Source organism: Thalassophryne amazonica, chromosome 7, assembly GCF_902500255.1.
Source record: "Thalassophryne amazonica chromosome 7, fThaAma1.1, whole genome shotgun sequence".
Classification (NCBI taxonomy): domain Eukaryota; kingdom Metazoa; phylum Chordata; class Actinopteri; order Batrachoidiformes; family Batrachoididae; genus Thalassophryne; species Thalassophryne amazonica.
Genome location: NC_047109.1, coordinates 80,400,885 through 80,420,707, shown reverse-complemented (window position 1 = coordinate 80,420,707; position 19,823 = coordinate 80,400,885). Strand labels below are relative to the sequence as shown.

General features: G+C 43.1%; 1 protein-coding gene across 1 annotated transcript in view; it reads right to left on the bottom strand.

The window, feature by feature from the left end:
* LOC117514339 (neuronal acetylcholine receptor subunit alpha-7-like) overlaps positions 1 to 17,489 on the bottom strand; it is a 33,222-nt gene extending 15,733 nt beyond the window's left edge. The window contains exons 1-3 of the mRNA XM_034174743.1: positions 17,250 to 17,489; positions 16,382 to 16,521; positions 16,241 to 16,285 (exon numbers count right to left, since the gene is read on the bottom strand). Of these exons, the coding sequence (XP_034030634.1) occupies positions 16,241 to 16,285; positions 16,382 to 16,521; positions 17,250 to 17,301 (237 nt within the window). The 5' untranslated portion in view covers positions 17,302 to 17,489. The remainder of the gene's footprint in view (positions 1 to 16,240; positions 16,286 to 16,381; positions 16,522 to 17,249) is intronic.
* Between the last annotated feature and the right edge of the window lie 2,334 nt (positions 17,490 to 19,823).

The window sequence follows — 19,823 nt, the reverse complement described above, 5'->3', positions numbered from 1 at the left end:
TTCAAGTTCACCTTTGTTCTTCCACCCCCACCTCCCCTTGTATTTCCACTCTAACCTTATATTAATCTCATATACTGTATGTTGGCAAAAGCGTCACCATAGCACAATGGACAGAACAGATCAGTATCTCTTAGACTTTTGTTTTACTTCTTATTCTCTTATTTCTTATTCTGTCCAACACTGTAACTCCACCCATCACTAGTTTCATTCCTGCCATATGTATCTTCTCCTGAGGTCTCACTGTCTATGTCTTGGACCCATACATCAGTCCTGGTTTTTCCAGTCTTTTGTCATCCTTCACACTTGCCTTTATTCGTCAATTACAAAACACTCCTGATACCCTTTTCCAACTGTTCCGTTCAAACTACACCCAATTCTACATATTTAGCTATCACTGAACTATCACAATTTAAATGCATTGTGGGGAGTGCTCCGGGAGTACGGGGTCCGGGGTCCTTTGCTAAGGGTTATCCGGTCCCTGTACGACCGCAGCAGGAGCTTGGTTCGCATTGCCGGTTGTAAGTCAAACCTGTTTCCAATGCACGTTGGCCTCCGCCAGGGCTGCCCTTTGTCACCGGTTCTGTTCATTATTTTTATGGACAGAATTTCTAGGCGCAGCCAGGGTGTAGAGGGGGTCTGGTTTGGGAACCACAGAATCTCGTCTTTGCTGTTTGCGGACGATGTGGTTCTGTTAGCTTCGTCAAATCAGGACCTTCAGCATGCACTGGGGCGGTTTGCAGCCGAGTGTGAAGCGTCCGGGATGAAAATCAGCACCCCCAAAGCTGAGGCCATGGTTCTCAACCGGAAAAAGGTGCTTTGCCCTCTTCAGGTCGGTGGAGTGTCCTTGCCTCAAGTGGAGGAGTTTAAGTATCTCAGGGTCTTGTTCACGAGTGAGGGACGGATGGAGCGTGAGATCAACAGACGGATCGGTGCAGCATCTGCAGTGATGTGGTCGCTGTATCGGACCGTCGTGGTGAAGAGAGAGATGAGTAGGGGGGCAAAGCTCTCAATTTACTGATCGATCTACGTTCGGATCCTCACCTATGGTCATGAGATTTGGCTCATGACCAAAAGAACGAGATCGCGAGTACAAGCGGCCGAGATGAGTTTCCTCCGCAGGGTGGCTGGGAGCTCCCTTAGAGATAGGGTGAGGAGCTCGGTCACTCGGGAGGAACTCGGAGTCGAGCCGCTGCTCCTCCACATCGAAAGGAGTCAGTTGAGGTGGCTCGGGCATCTTTTCCGGCTGCCCCCTGGACGCCTCGCTGGAGAGGTGTTCCGGGCACGTCCCATTGGGAGGAGGCCCCAGGGAAGACCCAGGACACGCTGGAGGGACTACGTCTCTCAGCTGGCTTGGGAATGCCTTGGGGTTCCCCCGGAGGAGCTGGAGGAGGTGTGTGTGGATCGGGAGGTCTGGGCGGCTTTGCTTGAGCTGCTGCCTCTGCGACCCGACTCCGGATAAAGCGGAAGAAAATGGATGGATGGATGGATGTTCCAAATTTCTCCCTGGGACGCTCACTTCTCATTGTACTATTAATCTCTAATCCTCTATCATTTTCCTAGGTTCATGTCTATGTCTTCCTTCCTGGTGTTGCACAACACAATATCATCTGCAAAATGCCTGCAGCACAGGAACTAACTGTTCCCTAATCTATAAGTCACCACATCCATAATTAGGTCAATAAGGTACACTGGCAAAATGTGGAATGATGTTTATTTGAAAAAACTCTATAAATGTTTCCAAACAGAATTTCTGACAAACTTTGCCAAACCTGTGCCAAATATATTTAAAGTATATTTAAATTGTCTTGTCATTTTAAATGACAGCGTGGAATAGGAGTTAGTCACACAACACTTAATGAAGGGCAAAAAAGCCCTAATGAAACAAGAAATCTGGACTTTTGCTGACATTTGTTGGCATTGTTTAACCTTTGCTCAGCTTTGTTCCCGCAACGGTCGCTTCCTCAGGAATTTTAAACTGTCGAAAAATTTGAACGAAGGGCAAGGAAAACCTCAATTTGTCCGTATTTCGTTTTGCTGTTGTTCTTGACGGTTTCTTATCGGGTGCTTAGTTTTTGTAACGTTAGCCTTTCATTTGACTTTGTTTAACCAGCTGAATGTTTTCACACAGTACAAAAGCCGTTTTTTGAGAGCTTTTGTGGAGGAGCTGCAGCTACGTCCCAGCACCGAGTCCTGGAATGCAGAGATGCAGACACACACTGCTCCAGCAGTGGCTCCAGGCAGGTTTTGTTTAAAGCGTCGAGATCAACGTTAGCTTCGGTTTTGTTTCGTTCCTATTTGTCCCTTTTACACTCTTGATTTGCAGGCTATTCAGTGACAACGCTCGTTCGTCCACCTTTTCTCAACGAATTGTTTTTTTTTTTTTTTTTTTACTTTTTTCCCTTCGATCAGAATCGTTGTATGCCGTGTAACTGGGCCATTACGCTACCAACATGAAGACGTAAGGCCTTCGAATCCCAGTTACGCTATTTGTCTGTGTTGTTGGACAAGTCATTTTAGCTGCATCTTGTCAGTTCACACAGCTGGAAATATTGCTGGGGAAGTAATGTGTGTCAGACTGGTGTCCTGTTCCAGGGGTGTCATAGCCTCTCATCTGCTTTTTGCTCCAGAATCTGGGGATAAGCACTCGTGCCTCAGGGCCTACTGCTTACTGCAACTTACTGCTATGTCGGGGTACCCTTGGTTTGATTCCTTGTCATGGTACCTGTCTGTGTCCTTGGACAAGACACTTCATCTCCATGGTCCCAGTCCACTCAATCAGCAGACACTGCAATCAACTTCAAATATCTGGCAAGTGTAACCCTCCTTTGGCAGAACTGGAGTGTCACAGCCACACGCAGATTTCCTAATGCAAATACGCCGTGCAAATGCGCCTCAGATGAAAGAACCATTTGTCTGGTAACTGCAGGGTTGGTAGTTCATTTCAAACTTTTGTGCTCAAATCTCCTTGAGCAATAAGGAGGAGAAGAAAGTGCATGTGAATGTGAGACATTGCAATGGAGCATTTTGAAAATAACTTCCAATATATGATATTAAGCTTTAGTTTTATTAGAGCTGAAACAATCTTGAGGTACAACCCCAATTCCAATGAGGTTGGGACGTTGTGTAAAATGTAAATAAAAACAGAATATAATGATTTGCAAATCCTCTTCAACCTATATTCAATTGAATACACCACAAAGACAAGATATTTAATGTTCAAACTGATAAACTTTATTGTTTATGTGAAAATATTTGCTCATTTTGAAATGGATGCCTGAAACATGTTTCAAAAAAGCTGGGACAGTTGTATGTTTAACACTGTGTTACATCACCTTTCCTTCTAACAACACTCAATAAGCGTTTTGGAACTGAGGACACTAATTGTTGAAGCTTTGTAGGTGGAATTCTTTCCCATTCTTGCTTGATGTACGACTTCAGTTGTTCAACAGTCCGGGGTCTCTGTTGTTATATTTTGTGCTTCATAATGTACCACACATTTTCAGTGGGTGACAGGTCTGGATTGCAGGCAGGCCAGTCTAGTACCCGCACTCTTTTACTATAAAGTCACTCTGTTGTAACACACACAGAAACATTGTTCTTAAACTGTTGGACTATTTTTTCACGCAGTTGTTCACAAAGTGGTGATCCTCGCCCCATCTTTGCTTGTGAACAGCTGAGCCTTTTGGGGATGCTCCTTTTATACCCAATCATGACACTCACCTGTTTCCAATTAGGTGTTCTTTGAGCATTCATCAAGTTTCCCAGTCTTTTGTTGCCCTGTCCCAACTTTTTTGAAATGTGTTGCAGACATCCATTTCAAAATGAGCAAATATTTGCACAAAAACAAAAATGACTTTCAGTTTGAACATTAAATATCTTGTCTTTGTGGTGTATTCAATTGAATATAGGTTGAAGAGGATTTGCAGATCATTGTATTCTGTTTTTATTTACATTTTACACAACGTCCCAACTTCATTGGAATTGGGGTTGTACAATTTACTCCTAACAAGAAACATTTACCAACAAAAACAGTATACTCTTTTAAATTTACTCAGAATTTTTGTGTAGAAGTAACAGAGCTATTTAGGTAAATTTCACTCCACTTTTTCCCTTCTTCTTCTTTTTAAAGGAAGGGCATAAGTTCTTTGGTGCAGACCTACATGAACTGGAATACTAATCAGAGTCCTTGCTCCCTCCCTTGCATGTCGTGAGCAATCTCTGTGGCCATTCTTTCTCCCAGATGCACCTAAAAACATCTCAATGCAGCACCTCAACTAATGCCATCTCAGTTCAATAAACTCTAAATTTAAACTGTTCTGTTTTTCCTCAGTGTTTCTATGAGCTGTCTCATGTGAACCTTCTCAGGAGTCATTTCCCAAATCTGCAATGTAAATGAAAATCATCATGAGCCCTCTAGTTTCTAGAAACTTGAACATCTCTCTCCCCCTTATACACGGGTACTGGCATAAATCATTACATAACTGAGAAATATACCTTGCAGTGTTGTGGGACACAGAGTAATACTACCCTCTCACCAACTTTAGTAGCCTTGTATCACCTATGGGGACTCTGATGTATTACACCGGTGGAGGCACATACAGCACCCTGACTAAGTCAATAAGGGATGTACCTATTGGGAAACAAACCTAGTTAAGTTACAGCGTTATTCCTCTATATGGCATCTTGGTCTTAATACCCCCGTCACACATAGCCAGGCTCACGCACAATGGTTTCAGAATGATGAATCGGCACACATCCGAAAAGTGTCAGATTTCAGTTCCAAAACATTCTGACAGCCATCTGCGGAAGTCCACACAAGTGGTCAAAATCGTCCGGCGGTGTGATGCACATGTTCCAAACCCTTCGGGCGCAGTCAAGATGGGACACCTATCCAATGGCGGTCCATGTGCAATCTAAGGACCATCTGACCGCTGTTTACACATTCTGATGGCGGCAAAACGGGATCCAAAACGATTTGCGAAATCCAAAACGATTTGAAATGTATGTGGCATGCTTTATCATGATAATAATTATGAATAATTATCATGTACAGTGAATGTGAACAGCAGCTATCAAACCGAAAGTCCTGTGCGTTACTGTGCACATACCACCACAACGCTGAACAGGTTGTTATATCCACAGTAGACCTTACAGTACAGATATTCCTGCATTCCTTCTAATGGGCGACTTAAATAATGTGAATATTGTCTACATCATAACTGTATACAGCTTCACCTCTCCGTGGTGTGTAGTTACGCATCAGTGCATGCGTCAGGCTCGGAGCTGAACGGATCTCACCTTCTACCTCTGTAGCAGATATAACATGGAACTGTAGTGCCAGGCCATGACAGCATTAATATACATGAATCTCACCTCCAACAATGGTCCAAGAGTGTTTCACAGTGCAGACGTAGACATGAAGCTGGACCACAGCCTGCGGTTAAAATCCTCTCACCCAAAATAAAAAAATAAATCCCATGTGATAAGCCAACCTTAGTGGTGTCCAGAGTTGTGTTGTACTCCTGAAGTGAGCAAAAAAGACAAAAGAAATTAAAATTCACTGGAAAGGCTCCATCTAATGCAGGGGACAGCATAGCACACTGCCAGCAAATTTTCAATGAAGCTGTCCAGTGGCACTAAGCTCATGCAGCGTTATGCATATACACACACACACACGCGTGGCTGAGTGATAATTGCAGCCCCACATGTGTGCGTGGAACGCACGTGCGCCACAGACACACGCGCACGCCGTACTCACACGCATGTATGCATGAGCAACACAGCGCTCCAGTCCCGTGTTTGCCAGCCAGACATTTGGACATCAGGCAGTCTGCAGCGCCTTTTATGGCCATCTGACAGCAGTCTGTGTCATCTACCTGTTGTCTACATGCACTTTGGATGCCATCATGCAGCTGTGGATGATGCATTCTGACATGGCTGACCACGCCTCTTTTCCTCCCAACTGCGTCGGATTATGGCAATATTTGCCGTGTGGTCTGGTTCCTGCACATTCTTGCTATGTGTAATGGGGGCTTTAGAATCCAGTCTTTCCCTGCAATCAGCAGATTGTTCCTTGCAGTCGCTGGAACTTTCCCCAGAAGCATTCCAAAGACAGGGTTTCATCAACATGAAATCAAATATGAATCCCTGTTGCCATCTGGAGCCAGTAGTGGGAACAGTTTAGCTTGTTAGCTAAGTTTTTCATTGGCAGATTTCACCTAATTTTCAAAACCTTTAGTGGGGCAATTAGCTTCCACTAAAACTTAAACTAAATTATTTATTGAAACTAAACATTTGTAAACCCTAACATCAGACATTTGTTCCTGTTGTAGCTTATATAGTAAGCCAATGAGTGAAACTGACACAGCATTGCCGCGAACACATGGAGGAGCAAGAGGTCAAGCCAGAGAAAATGCACTGGCATTAATTTGGTTATTAAAATTATTTTTCCAAGTGTGTTTTTCTTAGTTTTTATTCCTTTTATACTTTCTCTATTGTGGAAAAACCTTGTTTACTGGAAACTACTGTAGAATTTCATTTGTGCTTTTAGCTATTTATGTACATCATGTTCAAGATCTGATCTTGGAATGCGAACCCTTTTTAGGAACCTTTGTCTTTATGCTTCAACATATTCCAATTCCAACTCATCAGATCTGTTATTCAAGGTTAAAGAGACCGAAAAACAAGGTAAATTCATATAATAAAAGTGAGTGCTTAGTGGTTATCAGTAGTTTCAGGTGAATGTTTTCATGGTTTATTGATTTAGCATTCAATTTCAATTCAATTTATTTTCATTTATATAGCGGCAAATCACAACAGAGTTGCCGCAAGGCGCGTCACACAAGTAAGATCTAACCTTACTAACCCCAAAGACAAGCAGTGGTAAGGAAAAACTCCCTCTGAGGAAGAAACCTCAAGCAGACCAGACTCAAAGGGGTGACCCTCTGCTTGGGCCATGCTAAAGACACAACTTACAGAACAATTCACAAAACAAATGTCCAAGAAATGCTGTTGGTGCACAGGACAGGAGGGTTTTCAGCAAAAATACCACACTCATCTCCGGATGGAGCCGCAACTTAAACAGAGAGAAAAAAACAGAATCAGGCATCAGAAAGACAAGAAATACAGCATAATTTGCAAGCGTTAAACAACAAGAAAAACAGGATACTAAGGTGATCGCCGACCACTAGCCCTAAGCTTCACTAAAAGACCCAGAATTTAGGTAAAGCTGAGGCTGCTAGCCATACGAAAGGGAAAATACGTGTGTCTTAAGTCTGGACTTGAAAGTCTCTACAGAATCTGACTGTTTTATTCACGCGGGGAGATCATTCCACAGAACAGGGGCACGATAAGAGAAAGCTCTATGACCCACAGACTTCTTATTCACCCTAGGGACATAAAGTAGTCCTGCACCCTGAGAACGCAAAGCCCGGGCCGGTACATAAGGTTTAATTAGGTCAGCTAGGTAAGGAGGTGCCAGTTCATGAACAGTTTCATAGACTAGTAGCAGAACTGTAAAATCTGATCTCACTGGAACAGGAAACCAGTGAAGGGATGCCAAAATGGATGTAATGTGGTCGAACTTTCTGCTTCATGTCAAAAGTCTGGCTGCAGCATTTTGAACCAATTGGAGACCCCTGATGCTAGACTTGGTAAACCAGAAAATAGAACATTGCAGTAGCCCAATCTAGAAGAGATAAAACCATGGATCAGGGTCTCAGCATCAGCCATAGACAGGATGGGACAAATCTTCGCTATATTTCCCAGGTGGAAGAAAACAGCCCTCGTAATATTTCTAATGTAAATGGTAAATGGACTGCATTTATATTGCGCTTTTCCATCTGCATCAGACACTCAATGCACCTTACAATAATGCCTCACATTCACCCCGATGTCAGGGTGCCGCCATACACGGCGCTCACTACACACCGGGAGCAATAGGGGATTAAAGGCCTTGCCCAAGGGCCCTTAGTGATTTTCCAGTCAGGCGGGGATTTGAACCCATGATCTTCTGGACTCAAGCCCAACACCTTAACCACTAGGCCATCACCTCCCACATTTTTGATCCCACAATGTAGGATCAAAAATTACCCCAAGGTTCCTCACTTTGTCAGTGTGATGTATGACACACGAGCCTAGGTTAAGCATTAACTGGTCAAATTGATGCCGATGTCTCACTGGACCAAAAACCATCATTTCAGTCTTATCAGAGTTTAAAAGTAGGACGTTTCTAGACATCCAACTTCTCACTGCTGCAAGGCAATCTTCTAAGGATTTTATGTGAATGAGATTACCAGCAGTTCAAGGTTCAAGGTAAACTTATTATCCCACCAGGGGAAATTCATGTGGTCATCATTGCTTGTCTTACAACATATGTTATAACCCAAAAGACAAAAAACTGATTGGGACATGCCACAAATAACAAACCGCACAAAAACACAAAATGTAAAATCATAAAATACCAAATGTTAACAGATCCTAAAAAATATAATAAATAAGCAAATAAATAAAACCAGGATCTATGATTTGAGGTAAACAAGTTAAAAAATGGGCCTGGAATCAAGTCAGGATAACACAGAAGTTTTGAGTCTATTGTTGTATAATGTGATTGCTGTAATCATGAAGGACTTATACCTCTCTGTTCTAATCTGTCTTCGCAGAATTCTGCCATTTAACTTATGGCTACTCACAAATTTTGGAAATAGAGGATGTGTTGCATCACTGAGGATCTGATCTGTCTTCTTGAGGATGAGCTATTGTACAACTGAGCTACAGATGCTTTGTTGATGCCATTGATTTTACTGGCTACATTAATAATGCGCTGCAGTTTTTTTTATGATCCTTCACATGCATATTACCAAAAGTACAGATGAGACCAAAAGACAGAACGCTCTGCAAAAGAGCTTTATAAAACATTTGTAAAATGCAGCTATCCAGTCTAAAGTGACTCATTTTCCTAAGGAAAAACATCCTCTGCTGCAATTTCTTAGATTTATTTCGAACGCATTCTGTGAAAGACAGCTTACTGTCAATTTCAACACTCAAATATTTATAAGATGGGACTTGCTCTACTAGGTCACCATTGATCCTAGATTGAGACACTATTGTACCTTTCTTTCTGAAATCAATCACCATCTTTTTAGTTTTCTTTACATTGACAATAAGATAATTATCAGAGCACCATTGAATAAAACCTTGTACCTCCCTTTCAAAACCTTCCACAGATGGAAGGTCAGACTGTCAAAAACCCACCAGGGCTGTATCATCCGCATACTTAAAGAATGTGTGGGCTGGAGATGTGGACTGACAGTCATTTGTGTATAAGGTATGAAGTATTGGTGACAGAACACACCCCTGTGGTGCTCCCGTGTTTGTGATTTATACAGATGAAATGCATGAGTTAAAACGGACTTGCTGACTACGATTTGTCAAAAAGTCAAGTATCCATAAAATAAGTCTGGCATTAACTCCAAGATTTAACAGTTTCTTCCCCATTAAATGGGGTTGAATTGTATTGAAGCCACTGCTAAAGTCAATAAACAAAATTTTCACCAGGCTTTTTGACTGTTCAAGATGTTCATAGACATTGTATGTCAAGGTCAGCAATGCATCTTCCACCCCCCTCCCAGCACGGTAGGCAAATTGATCTGGGTCTAAAAGACGTGAGACTTCAGAAAGAAGGGCTGTGGTAACTGATCTGCGCACATCTTGAGTGTCCTGCTGCAGATACCATTAGGCTCACCGGCTTTCCGGGGGTTTATACATCTAAAATAAGACTTGACATCATCAATAGAAATGTCAGTATTCACAACATCCATGCCTTTTATCCATCCATCCATCCATCCATTTTCTTCCGCTTATCCTAGGTCGGGTCGCAGGGGCAGCAGCTCAAGCAAAGCCACCCAGACCTCCCAATCCACACACACCTCCCCCAGCTCCTCCGGGGCGTTCCCAAGCCAGCTGAGAGACGTAGTCCCTCCAGCGTGATCTGGGTCTTCCCCATGGCCTCCTCCCGATGGGACATGCCCGGAACACCTCTCCAGCAAAGCGTCCAGGGGGCATCCGGAAAAGATGCCCGAGCCACCTCAGCTGGCTCCTTTTGACGTGGAGGAGCAGCAGCTCGACTCCGAGCTCCTCCCGAGTGACCGAGCTCCTCACCCTATCTCTAAGGGAACGCCCAGCCACTCTGTGGAGGAAACTCATCTTGGCCGCTTGTACTCGTGATCTTGTTCTTTCGGTCATGAGCCAAATCTCATGACTGTAGGTGAGGGTAGGAACGTAAATCGATCGGTAAATCGAGAGCTTTGCCCACTTGCTCAGCTCTCTCTTCACCACGATGGTCCGATACAGCGACCACATCACTGCAGATGCTGCACCGATCCGTTAATCTGAGACTGTTCTGCTCTAAAATCATGTGTGTCAAATCTACAATAAAAACTGTTTAACTTATTTGCCATGTCAAGTTAATTATCTACAATCATTGGATGCTTTTTAGGCTTATATCGTATGATAGTTTGAACACCCTGCCATGCTTTCCTTGCATCAGTTTTAAAATAATTTTCAAGTTTACATTTGTATGCAGCTTTACAGTCCATGACCATGATTTTGATCTTTTTCTGTACAATTTATTTCTCCTCTATACTTCCTCCTGCTTTAAATATGCGTTTTTTGAGAAGTTGCTTTAACTCAGGAGTCACCCAAGGTTTATTATTAGGAAACATTGTAATCGTCTGTATGGTATGATTGCATCCTCACAAAACTGTATGTAACCTGACACCCCAAACACCGCGTCATTGACATCACTAGTCCCATCCGTCACTGCATTCCAGTCCATGCACTCCAGACAATCCCGGAGTGCCTCAGTGGCAGCCGCCATGGCAGCATTTAACCTCAAGCTTCTTTGCTTTCTCGCGCTGGAGCCGTGGCACGTAGGCAGGCACTCGTTTGATCATGTTGTGATCCAAATTCCCCAAACCAGGCAAGGCTTTGGAGTAGAAGGCATCTTGAATATTTCCATAACAGTAATGAAGGCAAGCTTCATCGCGCGTGCGACAAGTAACATATTGTCCATACGAAGGTAGACGCTCCTTAAGGCTACAGAAGTTCAAATCTCCCATTATGAAGTTAGCAGCATTTGGAGCTTCTGCCTCTGCCTGAGACACTAGCTCATGAATCAAAGTAGCTGCGGCCAGCGTGTCTGCAGAGGGCGCAATGTACACAACAAAAAGCCTGATATGATGTGTTTCCCTAGGCAGCTGATATGGCCTTAAACAAAGCGAGAGTAGTTCAAGATCCTTAGTGCAGAGCTGCTGCTTTGTTGTGATATGACAAGGGTAACAGTATTTGTTATTGACAAACACACATACACTCCCACCTTTGCTTTTCCTAGAGTTTTGATTGCGGTCCATCCTCACCAGCGGAAAGCCCTCTAGGTCAACTGACAAGTCTGGATCCGCCTCCATCAGCCAGGTCTCCATCAAGCAGATAAGGCAGGATTGCCGGTAGTCCGAGAGGTACTGAGCGCAGGCCCGCAGCTCATCCAATTTATTCCTCAGACTTTGGACATTCCCCAACATAATTGATGGAAGTGGTTGCCTGAAAGGCTGCCTTTTAATCCGCTCCCGGATCCCCCTTTACCTTCCACATTTCCGTGCTTTGATATTCTTACTTTTGACACAATCGGATGACAACGTGTCATTCCATCAGAGACACGTATCAAAGTTGTGACCGACTGCATATCTAACCAGGTCAACTAAAATAGTAATCAGGATGAACAGTAAGAGGACTGATGCCAGCTTCATTTTGTAGCTTATATCGTAGCAGTTCAGGAACTTAAGAAATTGCCATTATTTGTTGCGTAAAAAGACACATAATAAAAACAAACACTTAAGAGAAGACGCGCAACAGACCATGTTGCCGCTCGCGCATGCACCACTCGGCATATATAACTGAGTATCATCAGCATAGCAGTGAAAGGTAATCCCAAAACACCACAATATGTGTCCAAGGGGTGCTATATAAAGGGAGAAAAACACAGGGCCTAAGACAGACCCCTGTGGAACCCCAAATTTCATGTCACTAAGGTTAAAGGCAGTGTTACTGTACAAAACACAGTGAGAACGACTGGTCAAGTATGACGTCAGCCATGCAAGGGCACTCCCAGTAATCCTAAAGTGATTTTCCAGCCTATCAAGTAGAATATGATGATCCACAGTATCAAATGCAGCACTGAGATCTAACAGCACCAGAACTGTAGTGGTGTCTGAATCCATTGCAAGCAGAAGATCATTCGCCACTTTAGTGAAAGCCGCCTCTGTGGAATGATATTTTCTAAAAGCTAACTGCAGTGGCTCAAAGAGATTATTCTCAGTAAGATAGTCCACGAGCTGCCGTGACACCACTTTTTCCAGAATTTTAGAGCAAAATGACAGATTTGATATTGGCCGATAGTTTTTCAATACACTAGGGTCAAGATTAGGTTTCTTAAGTAATGGTTTAATCACTGCAGATTTGAAACATTTAGGAACAGATCCAGAAGTTAAAGAAAGATTAATAATTTCCAGCAGAGTCCGCCCAAGAGTGGGCCACAGGTCCTAAACAGTTTTGTTGGTATAGGATCAAATAAGCAGGTTGTGCTTTTTGTTGACATTACGAGTTTCATCAGCATGCCCAGAGAGATACTCTCAAATTCTGTAAATCTAGGTAATACCTCAGTAATGGCGCTCACCTCAATAGCAAGGTGTAGTGGCTGGGTTGAGGCATGCTGGGATATGTTTAACCTAATGTCTTCTATTTTCTTGTCAAAGTAATCCAGGAAATCTTGTGGTGTAAAAGGAGAGCAAACTACAGGTGGTTGTCCATGAATAAGTGTTGCCACCGTGTCGAACAAGTTATGCTTGTTTTTGTTGATCAAATCAGAGTAATAGGTCCGTTTTGTAGTCATTTGTAGCAGTAATGCATGCTTATAGTCTAAGATAGCATCACGCCATGCAAAGGTGGAACTATGCCATTTCTGTTCTAGACCTCTAGCCTTATGCTTGAGGTCACGCAGGTAATTACTGAACCAAGGTGACTGTGTTTTGGGGGAGCGCAGTTTTAACACAGGGGGCACAATCATGTCGAATGCAGTTTTGAGCACTGAGTTTAAACTGTCCACAAGACTGTCTACTGATTGGATAGAAATTAGAAATATTACTAGGACTGCTTTCTTCCACCTGCGAAATATAGCGAAGATTCGTCCCATCCTGTCTATGGCTGATGGTGAGACCCTGATCTATGCATTTATCTCTTCTAGATTGGACTACTGCAATGTTCTCTTTTCTGGTTTACCGCAGTCTAGCATTAGGGGTCTCCAATTGGTTCAAAATGCTGCAGCCAGACTTTTGACACGAAGCAGAAAGTTCGACCACATTACACCCATTTTGGCATCCCTTCACTGGCTTCCTGTCCCAGTGAGATCAGATTTTAAGGTTCTGCTACTAACCTATAAAATGAATCATTGACTGGCACCCTCCTACCTAGCTGACCTAATTAAACCTTACGTACCAGCCCGGGCTTTACGTTCTCAGGGTGCAGGACTACTTTGTGTCCCTAAGGTGAATAAGAAGTCTGCGGGTCACAGAGCTTTCTCTTATTGTGCCCCTGTTCTGTGGAATGATCTCCCTGCGTCAATAAAACAGTCAGATTCTGTAGAGACTTTCAAGTCCAGACTTAAGACGCACTTATTTTCCCTTTCATATGGCTAGCATACTGGTACAGTTTTGTTTTACGCTTTTTACTCTTTTAATTCATTTTATTAGTAATTGGAGTGGGCAGCGGCCTCAACTTTACCTAAATTCTGGGTCTTTTAGTGAAATTTAGGGCTAGTGGCTGGCAATCACTTTAGTATTTCTCTGTTTTTCTTGTTGTTTAATGCTGGCAAATTATATAGTATTTTTTGTCTTTCTGATGCCTGATTCTGTTTTTTCTCTCTGTTTAAGGTGCAGCTCCATCCAGAGATGGGAGTTGTGTTCGTGTTGGCGATCCTCCTGTCCTGTGCGCCAATAGCATTTCTTGCATATTCGTTTGTGAATTGTTCTGTGAATTGTTCTGTAATTTATGTTTTGTAGCATGGCCCAAGCAGAGGGTCACCCCTTTGAGTCTGGTCTGCTTGAGGTTTCTTCCTCAGAGGGAGTTTTTCCTTACCACTGTTGCTCTGGGGGTTTGTAAGGTTAGACCTTACCTGTGTGAAATGCTTTGAGGCAACTCTGTTGTGATTTGGCGCTATATAAATGAAAATAAATTGAAATTGGGTATTTGCCAAATGTGAAGCTAAGACATCAGGCAGTCTAGCTTCGAGTTCAGTCTTAGTTGAGGAGTTGATGCGTCGCCGTAGTAATATATAAAGTTGTTGTTCCACTAAACATGGCAGCGAAACTGTAAACTTAATGAGTGATCAGAGATCACTGATGTAAGAGGCATGATGTCAATATTCGTGACAGCAATACCACGTGCGAAAACCAAATCCAGGGTATTTCCACTAATGTGCGTCAAGTCCCGAATGCATTGCCGAAATCCTAATGCATCCACAATTTCCATAAATGATTTGCAGGGGGGATCAGAAGGCTTATTTATATGAACGTTAAAGTCACCAATGATCAGAATCTTATCTGCACTAATTGACAAGTTAGAGATGAACGCACCAAATTCATCTAAGAATTCAGAATATGGGCCAGGAGGCCTATATACAGTAACAAGGTAACACGGCTGATTTTTATTCTTCTGACCTTGGCAATGCGTAATATCCTGAGCAGAGTGGAGAATCACATGCCCAAACAAGTTATATTTGTGACCCCCAATAGCTAATAAGCTAAACCTAGATTTATAAATAAGAGCAACACCCCTGCCTTGCTTTGCATCACGAGGGACGTGGCTAAATGTATATGCTGGTGGGCAGGCCTCATTTAAGGGGAGGACAGCTGTAGGTTTCAGCCAGGTTTCTCATAACCCAATCATATCTAAGTGATGATCAATAATTAGATCATTAATCAACAATGATTTTGAGGCTAGTGATCTTATGTTAATGAGATCCAGACTAAGGACCTCAGTGGGGTTGACAGTTGAACTGTTTAGGGGTTTAGGGGTGGTTCCAGAGTAGCATATATAAGATGCCTAGAAGTAGGTTTAGGTTTGAGACATTCCACACACGTTGCAGGTAGCAGACATGAAATCTTTGATATTACTGGAACAACCACTGGGCCATCCTCAATTTCAACATCATCCAATGTAGTAATGGGTATTAAATTTGCAAAGCATATCCCTCTATGATTTTTTATGGACACATCTACGGAAGCAGGCCAGTCTCAACTTGTTGAATTTCCCTCCCTGGCAGATAAACTGCACTATTATTACAGCATTATCCAAACTTTTCAGTTAGCGGATTAGTGGTTATTGATGCTAACATTTACGTTAGCTGTGACCAGCACTGTTTGGGTGAAGCCAGTTATTGATGCTAACTTTTAGGTTAGTTGTGACCAGCGCTCTTTGGGTGAAGCCAGTTATTGATGCCAACTTTTAGGTTAGTTGTGACCAGCGCTGTTTGGATGAAGCCAGTTATTGATGCTAACTTTTAGGTTAGTTGTGACCAGCGCTGTTTGGATGAAGCCAGTTATTGATGCTAACTTTTAGGTTAGTTGTGACCAGCGCTGTTTGGATGAAGCCAGTTATTGATGCTAACTTTTAGGTTAGTTGTGACCAGCGCTGTTTGGGTGAAGCCAGTTATTGATGCCAACTTTTAGGTTAGTTGTGACCAGCGCTGTTTGGATGAAGCCAGTTATTGATGCTAACTTTTAGGTTAGTTGTGACCAGCGCTGTTTGGATGAAGCCAGTTATTGATGCTAACTTTTAGGTTAGTTGTGACCAGCGCTGTTTGGATGAAGCCAGTTATTGATGCTAACTTTTAGGTTAGTTGTGACCAGCGCTGTTTGGATGAAGCCAGTTATTGATGCTAACTTTTAGGTTAGTTGTGACCAGCGCTGTTTGGGTGAAGCCAGTTATTGATGCTAACTTTTAGGTTAGTTGTGACCAGCGCTGTTTGGGTGAAGCCAGTTATTGATGCCAACTTTTAGGTTAGTTGTGACCAGCGCTGTTTGGATGAAGCCAGTTATTGATGCTAACTTTTAGGTTAGTTGTGACCAGCGCTGTTTGGGTGAAACCAGTTTGAGGGGTGGGGCACCACATTATGATTATTAATTATACTAACCATCTGCAACCAGGCATTTGTCGTGAGGATCTGGTTCTTTTCATCCTTGTGTAATACAAAACATACAAGAACTCACTTTAGTAGACATATATGAATGCATGCATATATCAGTACAGTAATGGGTGAAATATCTGTGCATACCACATCCATAACCTGCATGAGAGTAAAGGAGAAGTGAACAGTGAGAGGCTGAGAGTCGTTGGCCACCGGCCTCTCCATCGGGTTGTAATCCCTCAGCAGCTCTCTGAGCAGAAAACGCTGGTGAGGGCCCTGCATCGACACTGAACAGGAGATAACTACGTTACGATCAAACACAGCAGAATGAGTGTGCTTTTTTCTGGACAGTCTGGAAAAGTGGTGTGAAAACTGCACAAGAAATAGAGACAGAGCAAATGTTGCAGTGGAGCTAACGCAGAGGGGACAGTGAAAAAGTTCACGGAGCTGAGCGGCAAAGATGGAACACAGAATGCAAATGTGTGAGTAAAAACAGACAGGAGGCAGAAAGAAACTAGAGGAGAATGAAAAATACCCTAATCAATTACATCCCTGATTAACTGATCACCGGCTGGCAGTCAGAGTCTCTCCCCCACCGTAAAAATGGCAGTTTCACTGCATGCAGAAAATACTGACTCCAATAAACACTGGAACACCAGAGAGATAGAGACACAGACGGCACTCATGATGATGAGGAACTTTCTGCACAATCACGGCTTCCATTCACATCCAAATCACTGTGATGTGCATGTGATTTTAAAAATGAACAAAACCTGAAAAATGTGCAGCTGCACAATCCAGTAATTGTGTTACAAAACACTAACTGAGTGTCACTTCAAGCCTCTTTCCTAAATGCATTACTGCATATTTATATTCGGCACAAATATGATTGCATTTCACACATTTTCATCAGAAATCTGTTTTTTTTTTTTCAGGCAGTTATGAGGAAGAGCATGTCCAAAGAAAAACACCACTACCACATCTCATTCAAGCAACAAATATAAAGGTCACTCACCTCGAAGAACATCTGCGAGTACCAACAACCAAAGAGCTACACTCTGCCACATAATGCATTCCTCTGTACCAGCAGAAAAAGAGCGCTAGAGAGAGAGAGAGGAGGGAGAGCTGGAGGGGAGAGGCTGTAGGAAACCAGCAGAGAGAATGTAATACAGCCAGGGGATGAGCTGAGAAAGACAGGACAACAAGAGAGGCAGAGTGGGCGAGAAATGCAGACAGAGAGGTGGTGCTGGAGTCAATAACAGACTGAGAGGGAACATCTACAAACCCCCTCTGCTCATTTCACTTTTATTTAACTGTTAGTCCCACTGAGATTGAGATCTCTTTTGTGGGAGAAAGCCGGAGCACCCGGAGAAAACCCACGCAAACACAGGGGGAACATGCAAACTCCACACAGAAAGGCCACAGGTGGGAATCAATCCCATGACCTTCTTGCTGAGGCAACACTGCTAACCACTAATCCACCATGCTGCTCATAAATCTCTCCATCCAGTTTGCCTTTTAACAAACCTGTGTCAATAATCAGCCCTCATCAGTAATGTTGAACTGATCTATTGTCTACATTTATAATCCATGCAGAATTGATTTATTAATCACTTTTTACAACTGATTACAGCCTTCTGTTTTATAATTTATACTAGATGGTCACAGACTTTTATATTTGACATAGTGTCTGACCCTGCTCCTGGACATCACCTGCCTTATGTGTTTTAAAGTCACCCTGCTCCACCCACTGCTAAATACCTAAGTCAGGTGTGCCCAACCACTCAAGAGCTAGAAAACACCAGGTTTGACTAAAGAGCTGTGGTTACAGCAGGTAATGGAAAACATGCAGGGCGGTTATTGATGCCAACTTTTAGGTTAGCTGTGACCAGCCCTGTTTGGATGAAGCCAGTTATTGATGCTAACTTTTAGGTTAGCTGTGACCAGCATTGTTTGGCTGATGATCTCCAGGAACAATGTAGGTGGCCTACAGAGTAATGCTGACCCCTGCTGGATATATCAGCAAAGTACAAAAAAGCTTGGGAGTGACAAACGGTGCCACATGATCAGGAGTTAAAAACAAATGAAAATTCACAGCTTCCACATACTGCAAAATAAAAGCCTTTCCTCTCATAAATTTGCCTTTTTCATTTTTGACACAGCTTTTTGTTCCTCTATGGCTGTTGGGCGCCATCGGCCACATTGAGCCAAGTAGCACTTCTACTCGGGGTGAGCCATATACTTCACAGTAGATGGAGAAAAACTTGAAATATGATTGTAAATTAAATCAGCAGGTTAGGTGTCTTTGGTGGTGAAGAAAGGTTTGCTGAGCTTTATTTTGATGCTGTGATCTTTGTAGATTCAGTGGATACCCTGATTGGAGCACTTGAAAGGCTGAGTGAGGAATTGGAGAGTCTGGGTTTGCGATTGTCCTCGATCAAGAGACCCGGGCTTTCAAAGACTTTCAGGACTCGACCTTCAGAAGTGTGATGAACCTGTCGAACCTGAAGACAGATTAATTTATCCCAGCAGTGATATTTGTGCTTTTGGGTCTTCACCCTTTGAGATCAAAATACACCAAGTTACAGCTTATGGTGTAATGAGGTTGCATGGACAGAATTGCAATGCCAGTATGTTTGCAGAAAAATGAAGGTCCAAGTCTTTAGAGCAGGGGTGGGCGGTGAGGGCCAAGACACTGCGGGTTTTGCTTGCAACCAATCACCTCAGCAGGTGGGCTGCTGATGAGCTTCTCCCCTGAACATAAACACCTGATCGTCAATGAAATCATCTGCTGAAACACCTGATCATGAATGAAATCACCTGCTGAGGCGATTGGTAGTAAGGAAAACCTGCAGTGTCTCTGCCCTTCATGGCACATGATTGCCCACCCCTGTTTTAGAGGCTGGTGCTTACTGTCTTACTGTGTGGTTGCATGACCTGGATGCCAACCAGTAATTCAGATTCAGATTCTTTATTGTCATTGTAACAAGTACAGTGAAAGGAAAGCTGCAAGTCTTTCAGTTCAAGTATAAACCTGAGTAACAAATTAACAAATATTGCACTCATTCTGAGTGTGGCATGTGACATGGTTATTTGGTTCCAGTAGCATTCATAGCTCCAACAGCAGTTGCGTAGAAACTGTTTTTCAGTCTATTTGTACTTGCTTTAATGGCTCTGACAGCAGTAGGCAGGCAGACGGCAGCAGTCAACAGAGCAGTCAATGTGGTACTCAGGTCAAAGCTGTTTCAGTCTTTTGTTCATGGTAATGAGTCATTCACATCATCAGGAGAGTCGTCAAGGGAGCCATCAGGAGAGGCGTCCATCCCATCATTAGGAGGGACAGCTGCCCTGCCCTGTCTGCCCTGAGGGTGCTAACTAGAGCACAATAGGTGCTAATTAGAGCTATTGTTTAGTCACTAGCCTATAGCAGTCTGCCTCTCAGTAGGAGGGGTCTGGTTAGGTTTAAAACTCCAGCTTTTGTGGCTTCTGTTTATTCTTTTCTACAAGAGTCAAGACATAAGTCAGGTCCCATCTTATCTTAGGGACCTCGTAGTACCATATCACCCCAATAGAGCGCTTCGCTCTCAGA